Source organism: Semicossyphus pulcher, unplaced genomic scaffold, assembly GCF_022749685.1.
Source record: "Semicossyphus pulcher isolate SPU_LCO1_2020_fin unplaced genomic scaffold, fSemPul1.0.p SCAF_14, whole genome shotgun sequence".
In the NCBI taxonomy this organism is placed as follows: Eukaryota; Metazoa; Chordata; class Actinopteri; order Labriformes; family Labridae; genus Semicossyphus; species Semicossyphus pulcher.
Window position 1 is genome coordinate 16903084 of NW_027211648.1, and position 13917 is coordinate 16917000.

Consider the following 13917-nt stretch of genomic DNA (forward strand, 5'->3'; position numbering starts at 1 on the left):
ATAGCAACATTACTTTTCATGCTAATCAAAATTCAGAGTATTTTTTACTAATCTTTTGTTTTTAGATGACTTAATATTCAAATGCATGTTACAAATTCAGGTCAAACAAGATCTATTTTCCACTAAGTTAACTGACAGAAACGCATAGGGACTAGAACATGTAAATACTGTTCGAAAGGAAATCATCTGTATCTTTTCCAGAGGTATTATTAATGTATCAGATTTGATATTAATGTTAACTTTTTTTTATTAAGTACACACAAGATCCTGCTGAATAGTGGATGATGATATGAGACTCCATCTTCTTGATGATACAGATGTTGGCAGGTGTTTGTGTCATCACCTTTAAGCTAATTTCTTACCTGTGTATTCATCAGACCTTTTACTGGGATACAAAGTCAAATATATCATAGCTTAGCAGGCTGTCAGTTATTGAAAGTAGTAAAAAATGTAACTGAAACTTTTTTCATCATGTTTTTTTACTTACAGCAGTGTGATATTATTGTGCTTTCAGTCCATTCAGTTGTTTAATTCTACAAGTGTGCATTTTGATTTGTTAATGGGAGAAGCAAATTACAGAAACATACAGTTAAGTATTCAAAACAAGCACTGCTTAAAGTCACGTGTTTGTGTATCTGTGACTTTTATTTTTAAATGAGTCTTATTGAATTGAAATCTAAGGATGTGAGGACTTTTTTCCAGAGTCATTTTGGTGAAAGAGAGTTTGAAATGTTTGGCTTGTTTCTGTCGACAGGACGACCGCCGCGCCACCTGGTCCGAGGTCCCCGTCCCCGGCATGCGAGTCCTCAGGGTGACCCTTTGGAGGCTCCCGGCAGCAGCAGGAGCAGCAGCCGGGTCCTCCTCAGGTACCCCACTCAGGTTCCAAACTCACACACCTCCCTCTAGCTCTCCTCCTCACTCTCCCTCTAGCTCTCCTCCTCGCTCTCCCTCTGGCTCTCCTCCTCGCTCTCCTCCTCCCTCTCCCTCTAGCTTTCCTCCTCAGCGCGCCACCTGGACTTCGGTCCTTGTCCATGGCCCCGGTAAGTCCGTCCCCAGGCTGATTCTTCGGAGGATCCTGGCAGCAGCAGGAGCAGCAGCCGGGTCCTCCCCTCCTCCTCCCTCTCCTCCACCTCCCTCTCCCTCTGGCTCTCCTCCTCCTCCCTCTCCTCCTCCCTCTCCTCCTCCCTCTCCCTCTGGCTCTCCTCCTCCTCCCTCTCCTCCTCCCCCCTGTGTCCTCAGGGTGGTCCTTTGGAGGCTCCCGGCAGCAGTAGTAGCAGCAGCCGGGTCCTCCTCAGGTACCCCACTCAGGTTGCAACCTCACACACCTCCCTCTAGCTCTCCTCCTCGCTCTCCCTCTAGCTCTCCTCCTCCCTCTCCCTCTGGCTCTCCTCCTCCCCCCTCTCCTCCTCCCTCTCTCTCTGGCTCTCCTCCTCGCTCTCCTCCTTCATCTCCCCCTCCTCCTCCTCCCCCTCCTCCTCCTTCTCCTCCCCGCTCTCCCCCTCCTCCTCCTCCCTCTCCTCCTCCCCCCCGTGTCCTCAGGGTGGTCCTTTGGAGGCTCCCGGCAGCAGTAGTAGCAGCAGCCGGGTCCTCCCCTCCTCCTCCCTCTCCTCCTCCCTCTCCCTCTAGCTCTCCTCCTCGCTCTCCCTCTAGCTCTCCTCCTCGCTCTCCTCCTCCCTCTCCCTCTAGCTCTCCTCCTCAGCGCGTCACTTGGACTTCGGTCCTTGTCCATGGCCCCGGTAAGTCCGTCCCCAGGCTGATTCTTCGGAGGATCCTGGCAGCAGCAGGAGCAGCAGCCGGGTCCTCCCCTCCTCCTCCCTCTCCTCCTCCTCCCTCTCCCTCTGGCTCTCCTCCTCCTCCCTCTCCTCCTCCCTCTCCTCCTCCCCCCCGTGTCCTCAGGGTGGTCCTTTGGAGGCTCCCGGCAGCAGTAGTAGCAGCAGCCGGGTCCTCCTCAGGTACCCCACTCAGGTTGCAACCTCACACACCTCCCTCTAGCTCTCCTCCTCGCTCTCCCTCTAGCTCTCCTCCTCCCTCTCCTCCTCCCTCTCTCTCTGGCTCTCCTCCTCGCTCTCCTCCTCCCTCTCTCTCTGGCTCTCCTCCTCGCTCTCCTCCTCCCTCTCCCTCTGGCTCTCCTACTTGCTCTTCCTTTTGCTCTCCTCCCCGCCCTCCCTCTGGCTCCCCCTCTAGCTTTTACAGGGACTTTGAGGTGAGCTCCTCCTCGAGCTCCTCTCCCACCTCCTCCTCGGGCTCTTCTTCCTCTTCCTCCTGGAGCTCCTCCTCGAGCTCCTCTTCCACCTCTTCCTCTTCCTCTGGTAGTTGCAAAACTGTTTCTTCACGTTGGTCCTCTGTAAGCTCTTCGCCAGATAGGTTGCCCCCCTGCCTGACCCTGACGCTGACGGAGGAGGAGCAGTGGCCTGGTCTGGAGCCCGAGGACCAGCAGCATGGAGGCTCGGGACGCAAGCGACCTGCTGGGAGGGCAGAGGGACCCCCTCCACCGAAGCGTCCTCTGAAGAGCTAAGTGCCTTCACAAATATAGATTAGATAGAATAGGTTAAGTTAGTATAAATTAAGTTTTGTTTTTAATCCCCTTGGGAATTACTAAAGTATCTCAAAAAAAAAAAAAAAAGTATAAATTAAGTTAGTATATTTTAAGTTAATATAAGTTAAGTTCAGTTAAAGGTATAATAAGTAGGATTTTTTCTTGCATTTTATCAACAACACATTCAAACTGGGCCCCTCCTCCTGGGCTCTTTGTTACCAGAAGCTCACTCTCATTCTCTCATGCGAGAACACGCCCACCCCACCGAGCTAACACCGACAGCATCACGGTTACCTTTTGCGGTAGCATGCTAACCGCCAGTTAGCCTGTCCTACCAGAGGCACCTACCTGTCCAACAGAAAGAAGGCCAGCTCTGCGTCGCTCTTTCGCCATGTTCGCCGGTCTGAATGGGGCCCAGTTGCTAATTTGAACCATTCCCACACTCACCTATACGCCGTGATTACATTTGTAAAAGTCTATATTTTATTTTTCTAGGAAAATCCTAATTGTTACACCTTTAAGTTAGTATAAGTTAAGTTTAAGTTACTATAAGTTTTGTTAATATAAGTTAAGTTAGTATAAGTTACGTTAATATAAGTTAGGTTAGTATAAGTTAAGTTTAAGTTAAGTTTAAGTTACTATAAGTTACGTTAATATAAGTTAGGTTAGTATAAGTTAAGTTTAAGTTACTATAAGTTACGTTAATATAAGTTAAGTTAGTATAAGTTAAGTTTAAGTTACTATAAGTTTTGTTAGTATTAGTTAAGTTAGTATAAGTTAAGTTTTGTTAGTATTAGTTAAGTAAGTATAAGTTAAGTCCACTACATGTGGTTCATCAGAGTGGAGTCTGAATTCATTCGTCAGGTAAGATAATTAAGTATAGTCGACTTTTATCGATAACTATTGTAATATTGTTTTTCTTTTAACCCATACACTTTATATTTTATATTTTCGCTCATATTTGAGTTGTTTTTTTGTATTTCTCTAATTTTCTACTGTATTTTTGAAGCTATGTGACACTATTATTTCCTTCAGGATTAATACAGTTCTAACTTATCTCGTATAGTACTTTGTTTCTTCAAAAAATGCTATTACTTTTTCAGAGTGCTCAAATTCAAGATTGTCTTCACGAAACTTCAAGATGGAAAGGATTGAGAAGAGCCCAGAAGAGCCCAAAGACGAGGAACAACCCCAGGACGCAGAGGGCAAGAGAGACGACATGAAGAGCAAGGTAAGGAAGAGAAGTCATTTTATCATGCATCATTATCATCAATTCTCCTGTATCACTGCACAAACCTTAAAGATGGCTCTTTAGACATTGCAGTTTCTGCTCTTCCTCTGGAGCTCGTCTCCTAACTTTACTGTCCTTTCTCTTCAGGTTCAAACAGCCCGGCCTCATTGTGCAGTCTGACAGTGAACACAGAGGGAACAGCACAGTGTCTCCTCCCTGGCCTCAGCAGCAGAAAGCAGCAGAAGAAACAAAGTCTAAACTGCAGAGAAGAAGCTCCGATCCAGAGACATTTTCCAACCATACGGTTACCCAGCTGATGAAGAGGAGATCCAGGAATAAATGCAGAGGAGCAGCTGAAAGACACAGGAGAGCGACGTGTCGACATGCAGGCTACGCTGAGAACACAAGTAAGTGAAAGGTCCCTTTCTCTTCAGGTCGTTGGCCTAGATCAGTTGTCCCTTCGTTGTCTGCAGTTAGTGCAAAATGCAGCTGCTCGTCTTTTAACTGGAAAAAGAAAGCGTGATCGCATAACACCAGTACTGGCCTCCCTCCATCGGCTTCCTGTCTGTTTTAGAATTGATTTTAAGATGTTATTGCTTGATTTTGAAGTTATAAATGGGCTGGAGCCACCTTATCTAGCAGAACTCCTGCATCTGCATATTCCAGTTAAAGCACTAAGGTCGACAAATCAGATGCTCCTGGATGTTCCCAGATCTAGACAGAAAAACTGTGGCGACCGAGCATTTGCGGTGGCTGGCCCTAAACTCTGGAACAACTTACCTGTTCATGTAAAAACTGCTCTGACCCTAGAAACCTTTAAGTCACTGCTGAAGACACACCTCTTCTCGTTGGCGTTCGACTCGAGTTGAGTCTGACACCTTGACTTTATTGTTTTTCTTTTATTCTTAGTTGTTGTTTGCACTTTGTATTCTTTGAACCTGTTTGTATTCTTTGAACCTGTTTGTATCCTTTGAGCCTGCCCAGCACTTCGGTTAACTGTGGTTGTTTTAAATGAGCTATACAAATAAAGTTTGACTTGACTTATCCTGTATCACTGCACAAACCTTAAAGATGGCTCTTTAGACATTGTAGTTTCTGCTCTTCCTCTGGAGCTCGTCTCCTAACTTTACTGTCCTTTCTCTTCAGGTTCAAACAGCCCGGCCTCATTGTGCAGTCTGACAGTGAACACAGAGGGAACAGCACAGTGTCTCCTCCCTGGCCTCAGCAGCAGAAGAAACAAAGTCTAAACTGCAGAGAAGATGCTCCGATCCAGAGACGTTTTCCAAACGTACGGTTACCCAGCTGATGAAGAGGAGATCCAGGAATAAATGCAGAGGAGCAGCTGAAAGACACAGGAGAGCGACGTGTCGACATGCAGGCTACGCTGAGAACACAAGTAAGTGAAAGGTGAATAATTTGTGCAGCTGTGTCTTAAATGTTTAATAACTTTGCTTATAGACTTTGTGTGGCTTGTTAAAGTTGTTACAGAATACTTCTAGAATGTCATGTGGTAGCACACGTAATGATTTGTGGTAGATGACACCTTTAAAGACGATTATCAGACTATTTCATTTCAGGCTGAGCACAGGCAAACTGTATAACATTGAGATATATTTAGTCTGCTACATGTGTGTATTTATCCATTTAACCTTTGTAATGTTAACATACTTAACTTTAGGCACTGTCTCTTTTGCATTAACCCATACACTTTATATTTTATATTTTCACTTATATTTGAGTTGTTTTTTTGTATTTCTCTAATTTTCTACTGTATTTTTGGAGCTATCTGACACTATTATTTCCTACAGGATTAATAAAGTTCTATCTTATCTCTTTATAGTACTTTGTTTCTTAAAAAAATGCTATAACTTTTTCAGAGAATCCATGAAGTGCTCAAATTCAAGTCTGTCTTCACGAAACTTCAAGATGGAAAGGATTGAGAAGAGCCCAGAAGAGCCCAAAGACGAGGAACAACCCCAGGACGCAGAGGGCAAGAGAGACGACATGAAGAGCAAGGTAAGGAAGAGAAGTCATTTTATCATGCGTCATTATCATCATTTTTCCTGTATCACTGCACAAACCTTAAAGATGGCTCTTTAGACACTGTAGTTTCTGCTCTTCCACTGGAGCTCGTCTCCTAACTTAACTGTCCTTTCTCTTCAGGTTCAAACAGCCCGGCCTCATTGTGCAGTCTGACAGTGAACACAGAGGGAACAGCACAGGGTCTCCTCCCTGGCCTCAGCAGCAGAAGAAACAAATTCTAAACTGCAGAGAAGATGCTCCGATCCAGAGACGTTTTCCAACCGTACGATTACCCAGCTGATGAAGAGGAGATCCAGGAATAAATGCAGAGGAGCAGCTGAAAGACACAGGAGAGCGACGTGTCGACATGCAGGCTACGCTGAGAACACAAGTAAGTGAAAGGGGAATAATTTGTGCAGCTGTGTCTTAAATGTTTAAAAACTTTTCTTGCAGACTTTGTGTGGCTTGTTAAAGTTGTTACAGAATATTTATAGTGTGTCATGTGGTAGCACATGTGATGATTTATAGTGGATGAAACTTTTAAAGATGATTATCAGACTATTATATTCACTTATATGTGAGTTGTTTTTTTGTATTTCTCTAATTTTCTACTGTATTTTTGGAGCTATCTGACACTATTTTTTCCTTTGGGATTGATAAAGTTCTATCTTATCTCTTATAGTACTTTGTTTCTAAAAAAAAAATGCAATTTTTCAGAGAATCCATGAAGTGCTCAAATTCAAGTCTGTCTTCACGAAACTTCAAGATGGAAAGGATTGAGAAGAGCCCAGAAGAGCCCAAAGACGAGGAACAACCCCAGGACGCAGAGGGCAAGAGAGACGACATGAAGAGCAAGGTAAGGAAGAGAAGTCATTTTATCATGCATCATTTATTTTCAGGCCACGGGTGATGGGAAAGGAAGTGAAATAACCCTTGAGATCATTTATATTTACAGACATGTATAGTACTTCCTTTTGGTGGTAGCAGATGTGACGACTTGCAGTAGATGCAACCTTAATAGACTATGTCATTTCAGGCTGAGCTCAGGCAAACTGTATAACATTGAGATTCACATATTTTTTTATTCTGCAACATGTGTGTATTTATCCAACTAACCTTTGTAATGTTGGTCTGTTTCAGCAAAGAGCACAAAGCAACTGGAGACCATCCAAAGGGGCAGAGGGACGAGTCAGGAGTCAACACCAGACTTGCACAATGTTTCGCACAGCGAGGCTGCAAAAAAAACACCTTCTCAAATAAATGTCGAAGACGTTGAAAACTCTAATCAGGTTACTATTTGGTTTCCTTAAATATGTGGAACAGTGTAACATTCAAACTCTGCATTATTGAAGGTATTCAGAATATGAATGACTTAATGTGCTGTAACTTTTAGCTGCAGTCAAACTCAAACAATTTCAGATCTTAAAACAAAGGAATGAGTGTAACTTAACTTAAAGTGATGGGTTCATTAAAGCCCAAACAAGCATTCATTTGGGTAAATTATCATCAAAAAGCCATTTATTTCTTGAGTTTTGAGACTTCCAAATGAAGACTTCTTATGTGTCATTATTGTGTCAAAAATAACAAAATAATGAAGGTACTCTTCCCGTACAGCCTTAACTCATCTGTCAGCACTGGTCCTGCGAAACAAAATATTTAACCCTGTAGTGACGGTGATAATAAATTCTAAACGACACAATACCAAAGATCATCCACTAAATGGAGCTGTATGTTCAGTACTGAATATGCTTTCATCAATCTAACCTCACTATCATCATGTGTGCAAAGCAGGGTTATCATAGTTAAGGAAAAATAAGACTAAGACTAGCAGGAAAAAAATAGTTTCGTTAACTGAAATAAAAATGAAGCGACAGTTTAAAGAAAAAAAAAAATTAAATAAAGACTACAATTACCAGTGCAACACGAACTACAGCTAAATAGCACTGCAGGTAAAATCAGCCCTGGGTGCTTATACACCGAGCTCTGCTGTGGGTCAAGCAATGTTAATGGTTCATGGTGTACAAGAATTACATGGCTTTGCACAATATGGGACATTTAACAATGGTTTTGTAAATCATATTTGATGTCATGCATTCTTTCATCCTACTTTTTTCAGCTTCTTTAAATCAAGGATTTCCTCATAATTGCGGAAAAACAAAAACAAACACTAAATCTAAATAAGAAGTACTAAACTAAAACGAGTCAATTTCTAACTAAAAATAAACTGAAATCAAAAACCAAACAGAAAGACTAAATTAAATTAAAAATTTAAATTAAATCTAAAAACTATAATAACTGGTCCAAAGTGGTGTGGTCAGCTAAATAGTGTGAAAACCTCTCCAGATCTTGCAGAGACAATCGAGAGGAACACGTGTTTAGATAAAACACTGAAGGGCATCAAACCTAAGTTAATGTGTGTGTCGTAAAAAAGTGTTTACCTGATGTTTCTGCATCGTGCCTCGGATAGTCTGCAGGCCATCAGGGAGGAAACTGTCCACGTCCTCAATGTTCTCAGTGACAAAGATCAGCCTCACAGGAAGATCAATGCCGTTAGATACCTGTGAAGTGTGTGTGTAGTCCACCAAAGTGTTAAGTTTACTTAATTGTCATTTCCATTAGCATGTCTTTTCATTCACAAAAACAAAGATGTAAATGACATTTAATTTGAGGTAAATATTAGATTAACATACGTATATTCAATTAAGCAAGTTAAATGGGATCAGGGACAAAGGAAAACAGAAACATCTGCAAATAAAAAGGTCATTTACATAACCGAAAATTACAGGCTTTTTTCTCTTTTCCTTTTGGTGTCGAGTAAGTGTGACCAGTTATAAATATTACTTGTCATTGTTATATATATTTCTGCGAGGGACAAATGACAGCTTTTCCTTCTCTATAACAATCTGAACTCAGGTTTAATACCTCACATAACCATAGCAGAGAGCTAAGTAGCTGATAATGACACACACCTATGTGACAGGGCCTTTAATAACTCCTATCAATGTCAGTGCAGTGATATGACTCTAAAAAGCCAAGCATGACCTTTGACCCCAGCTAAGGTATATTCCAGCCTATGCAAGTGTAACACACAAAGACAATGATTTAGCTGGTGATTACATACACTTAACAAAGCAACACAAATGGAGCAGGTCTTCTGTCAAAGCTGTTGTAATAGGCGTCACATGGAGGAAAAGGCTCCCACTGTTAAAATGCTCAGTCGTCCAATATGTGGGTGCTTCAAAACACGCTCACCTCAAGCATTTATTCCATCAAGTGCTGACATGAGTCAGTTGGTATTCAAGTGTTGCACCTGTGAGGGCGACACAACTGCGGTTGATTGGTTCAAGGAAATTTATGACGTGATAAACATCATACATATCCACGCCCAACTTAACCCCAGCGTCAGGGAAGTTAACAAAGAATGGCAATAACTCGTTTGGATTAAAACTAATTTCTAAAACTTTTAAGATGCTTACTAGTGTTTCCACATATTTTGTGGATTTGGGTTTACAGGGGCTTTAAAGTAACGTGACAAATTTATACTGTTCTTTATATAGCTTTTTAAAACAGGAGTTATAGGTGTAGTGTATTTTTGTATGCAGGTATTTTGTGGGGCTTTCATTAACATGTATAACTTGGTCAGCAACAGTTTAGACTTATTTAAATGTTTTATGTATTAATCTAAGCTGGCTCTATTCTGTGCCAGTTTGAAAGCTTTGGGATTTGTTGGACTTTCAGAGCTGCTGTAAAATGTTTTGCTGTACATGTGACCCATTTATGATCCTGATACTTCAGTGTTAAAGACTTTCAGAAAACTTGCTCCTTTGCTTTCATACCGTCACTCCTCGCTGCTGGCCTTTGCGCCGACATCATGCGGAGGCTTTATTGGCCAGTCTTCATTTTTACCTTGTGAGAGATTATCCAAAAATGCAGAAGCTAAAGCGGAATTATCATTTCTTCTGCGAGGCAAACTTTTTGTGAAATGGAGAAAAAAAAAAAAAACTCACTTAATGTGCCGCTTTCAGGGAAATATCAATAGTTTGGAAACTATATTCATAGTACACGAGTTGTTAAAAATTGCCATAATGGTCCCCTTTACACTACTAAATCGTTTTGTTTACATCAGAAAAACACATAACGCACCTGAAGTACACATTAGATTTCTTTATTAGAATTTAATTCATATTGCAGTTTGATAAGTCTCCCAGTAGCACAAGGTTAGTAAGAAATATTACAAAAGTTTTAGAAGTACAGCATGTACCTTTGCGGACTACACAGCAGCCAGTAAGACAAGACATTTGCACTGAAGTGGAATGTAGTTCAGGGTCAGTCACAGAAACATTAACTGCATCATTTCACTTCCACAACTCTTAAAATCAACTGAGGACGATTGCAGCAAAATTCAGCCGCTAGTTTTGTTTATCTTTAGCAGGATCCAAGGTGTGTGGGCGGCAAAGTCTTGCAAACTAGTGACAGACATCTTAAAATGAATTTGACGAATGAATAAAATGAGATCTTCAAAAAGTCATTTATATTCTTCTGTTGGTTTTTACTCAAAGCTGAATCCCTTTTTTAAAAAAATTACAATTCTCAGCAGAAGTACTGTTGGTTCTTTAGCTCACAATCTGCACGGGGAAGAGGATGCAGAAGAGATCCTTCTTGTTGTCGTCTCTCAGTTCCCACTTCACGACCAGCTTTATCTAGAAATGCAGAAGAGATGTGTGAAAAAGGTGTGACTACAACCTCCCAACCAAACAAAAGGTTCAACGAAGCGAGATAACATTTGACTTAACAAACACCTCGAGCCGCGAAAAAACTTAATTGATTTAATCCATTGGGAAACTTTTTCCAAGTCACAAGTTAAACACTACAAACATGACATTTGGCATATATCTGACTCAGGATTGATTAGATATCACTGAATGTAAAAGAACTTAACCCCTGTGTGGTCCCGAGATGTGGAATGTAACCAAGTACATTTCATGCAAATTTGCATTTGACTCAAGCAACTGATTTCCAGGCCAGGTGATAAACAGGCTCAGCCATAGATGCGGCAGCCCCGAGCTCGACTCGGCCCCTTGTAATCCCCACGCTCTCCTTCCGCTAATATATCTTTAAGAAATTAAAGTGTACTTTAAAAATTAAACATTTCCTGAAGATTTGGTCACATTTAGCCCTGCAGACACCTTGAAATTGTTTTCAATATAGCAGGACTGGAACTTCAAAGGCTGTTTGCAGACTGCTTATAATTTGGTGACATTTAAATTGGTTTGTTGCCAATGTCACATGTGGTACTTACCGCGGGATACTCCGGCTTCACAGGAAGTTCGTTCACATAGTTATAAGTCTGCTGCGGCTGGATGGGACACTTGATCCCAGACTTGCAGCCATCTTCGTTGGGAATGGGGTAGGGGACGGGAACTCCAGCAATGACACCGTGAATCACTGCTGTGCTCGTCTGACTCTGCACATCTACCACAGATAAAACATGACAGTGAGATCACAAGGTTAGAATTAAATTTACATTTTCTGATCATTGGGAGAAGCATGTTAAAAAGATAAAGCTCCCTCACCACTTGTGAATGTCACGTTGACACCGTAGGACTGTCCTTTTTTGAGCTGGCATGGCTGAACGGCACAAGGGCTAATGTCAACGATGACCACTTTACCAGAGACAGAGCCTGAAGAGAAACATTGGGAAAGAGCATGTTTTAGAAAGAAGAAATACAGGTGACAGACACATCATGAACACACCTATAAGCCAACTGGCTGGTTCGGTTTAAGCAAGCCAAATGAGGTATTCATCGTCAGGGATTAAAATTTACGGAACTTATGGAAGGGGAAAATAGTAGCCGATTACAAAAAAAGTGACAGTTATAGTCCAATAGTGTTCTTTTAATGTTAAAAGCACACTTTCAGACTATTCCGCATTGTTTTTTGCCACAGAAAAGTCATGAAGAACTTAAAAAGGGGACACAAGACCTTTAGGATCATTACGGTATTTTTCCCCTCAGTGAAAAGAAGGTCTGCTTAAACCATTTTGATCCCTTTGTATCATGACGAGAATTTTCGTCATGTAATTTTCCTGTCTTGAGACAGCCATGTATAAGGCTTTACTTTCAGAATAAACTTTGACATTGAAGGTTCAAGTAGCTCTCAATGTAGATGAACAATTATAACTAAACAGATGAGAAATTCAGCCTGCTTGGACTTTAGTCAATGTGGTGATAAGGGAAATCCTTAAACGACTGCTTTAAAAAGAAAAACATAAAGTGACCAAAATCTAAATTACAGTAGATGTTTTCATGCCCACAGAAAGTAGATTGTGAAATAATATTAGGCAGCTAATCTGTCCTTACAAGACAAAAGGAAACACCAGACAATTTCTGTCCAAGTGGCAGCGGTACAGGCAAGAGAGAAATGTGTAACGTAATGTGGAAGTTTGAGGGATTATTTATTTTTAGTAGATTGGATTATCTCACTAAGCATACATTTTTTACATTCCTTACATGAACTCATTTCAAAGCTATTTTGACCCAGTCCTTTTTACAACCTCCCCATTATGGCTGTATTCATTCAGCGATGACTAATGATGCCAGGTAAATGGGGCACTGTAAAAACATTTATACAAGTTCAGGCTACTAGTCACGAGGCTCCTACTCAGCTTTATAATCTTTTCTGTGGCTCTAAAGTATTATTCCACAGTGCGACAAAAAACCTGATGATGTCACCAAGAGGCTTGAGTTGCATTATTGGAAACACAGGAGCAAGCATTTTTTACTTCACTTATACAGACTATGAACTCTGAATACCTTTCACTCTCTTAACTTTAACCACGTTTTAAAATATGTCTTTTTTGAAGTCCATAATATTATAGAAAAGTTTAAAAAAAATAAATAAAGCTTCCATTTCTGACCACACAATGAACTCTCTGAACTTACTGAGGAACCTAAAAGACAAGCACACGTGAGGGTTCTTAATGTGCAAATACATGTTTTAAATAGTGGTTAGTACAAGTGATAATATTTGGGTGACATTTGTATATTCAGGCAAATGTTAAGTTTTACGGATAATTAACTTTATATCAACTTCAAGTAGGCAAACATGTAAGTTTTATAGTTTAGTGTTTCGGGCTATTGGTCGGATAAACTAGCAAATTTAAAGTAATTGATAATTATTTTCCACTGATTACATTTCCAGGTATCCTGGATGCACATGTAGCTCATTATCCTCAGATTTCTTCAGTCCCCTTTGATTCCGCGAAAATAGCTCAATAACTAACATATAAAATAAGTCCATTCATCACACAGCAAAATAATCTTTTATTAAAAGGTTAATTAAACTTACCGCAGTCCTTGAATTTCACCGGCTCCGCACAGGTGAATCCCATTAAGCAGACCAACACGACGAGACCCGTCTGGACATTCATGTTTCCTTCTTGTCGTGTGACCCTAAAATAAGAAAACGGAAGTAACAACCATCAGAACAGTCTGACTTCGAGCAGTAAGCAGAAAGTGCTAAATCATATGACTTGTTTCCCCAAAACGCCCCAAGAGTAGCAGTGATTACAAAGTTTAACACAACGAGGAAGAAATACTACACAACTGCCTGGCACTTCGGTGAACAAGACAAACAGTATTTGCTTATTATAAAATGGTAAACAGAAGTTTAAAAAACTCAAAATGAACAAACTGTACCTTTCAGGTGCCTCCTTCAGCTTCGAAACTAGAAATGATCGCCGCCTAGCACGTTTTATTTCCCTGTATCACGAGATCCAAGTGACGCCTATTTATCGTCACTGAGGTTTCTCATGCCCGACGCTTAGCCTGACAGGAAAGTCTCTAAGTGTAAAGATCCCGCCTCCAGCGCAATAACAGCCAGATCAAAAAAGCAGGCAGCAAAATAACCCACTCGTCGCTATGTTCGGCTTGATCTAAACATTTAATTCGTGGATCTCGAGGGGGGCAGCATACACCAAGGGATAATTTTGCCTGACAGTCAAGGCAAAGGTAGAAAACAAAAATTTCTCAAGACAAAAACCTTGTGATTAGCAGTTGAACTGACGAATCAAATTTCCGTATTTTACCACGTATGGGTGTGTCTATTTAACCGAAACCTTTTAGCCAAT

General features: G+C 41.1%; 1 protein-coding gene across 1 annotated transcript; it reads right to left on the reverse strand.

Moving 5' to 3' along the window:
* Nucleotides 1–9938: 9938 nt before the first annotated feature.
* On the reverse strand, nucleotides 9939–13568 carry LOC138591322 (NPC intracellular cholesterol transporter 2-like). Its single transcript, XM_069661879.1, has 5 exons — nucleotides 13487–13568; nucleotides 13137–13240; nucleotides 11363–11470; nucleotides 11089–11261; nucleotides 9939–10489 (listed from the first exon to the last, which is right to left on the reverse strand). Exons 2-5 carry the CDS (start codon nucleotides 13216–13218, stop codon nucleotides 10403–10405), a joined length of 450 nt encoding a protein of 149 aa, XP_069517980.1. The 5' UTR covers nucleotides 13219–13240; nucleotides 13487–13568; the 3' UTR covers nucleotides 9939–10402.
* Nucleotides 13569–13917: the final 349 nt, after the last annotated feature.

Bases quoted from the DNA above. Each gene is read 5' to 3' on its own strand.
- LOC138591322 (XM_069661879.1), bottom strand. From the start codon at position 13,218: ATGAATGTCCAGACGGGTCTCGTCGTGTTGGTCTGCTTAATGGGATTC. The intron at 11,471-13,136 runs GTAAGTTTAATT...GTTTCTCTTCAG, and splicing joins GGTGAAATTCAAGGACTGCG to GCTCTGTCTCTGGTAAAGTG. The intron at 10,490-11,088 runs GTAAGTACCACA...CTGCATTTCTAG, and splicing joins TGAAGCCGGAGTATCCCGCG to ATAAAGCTGGTCGTGAAGTG.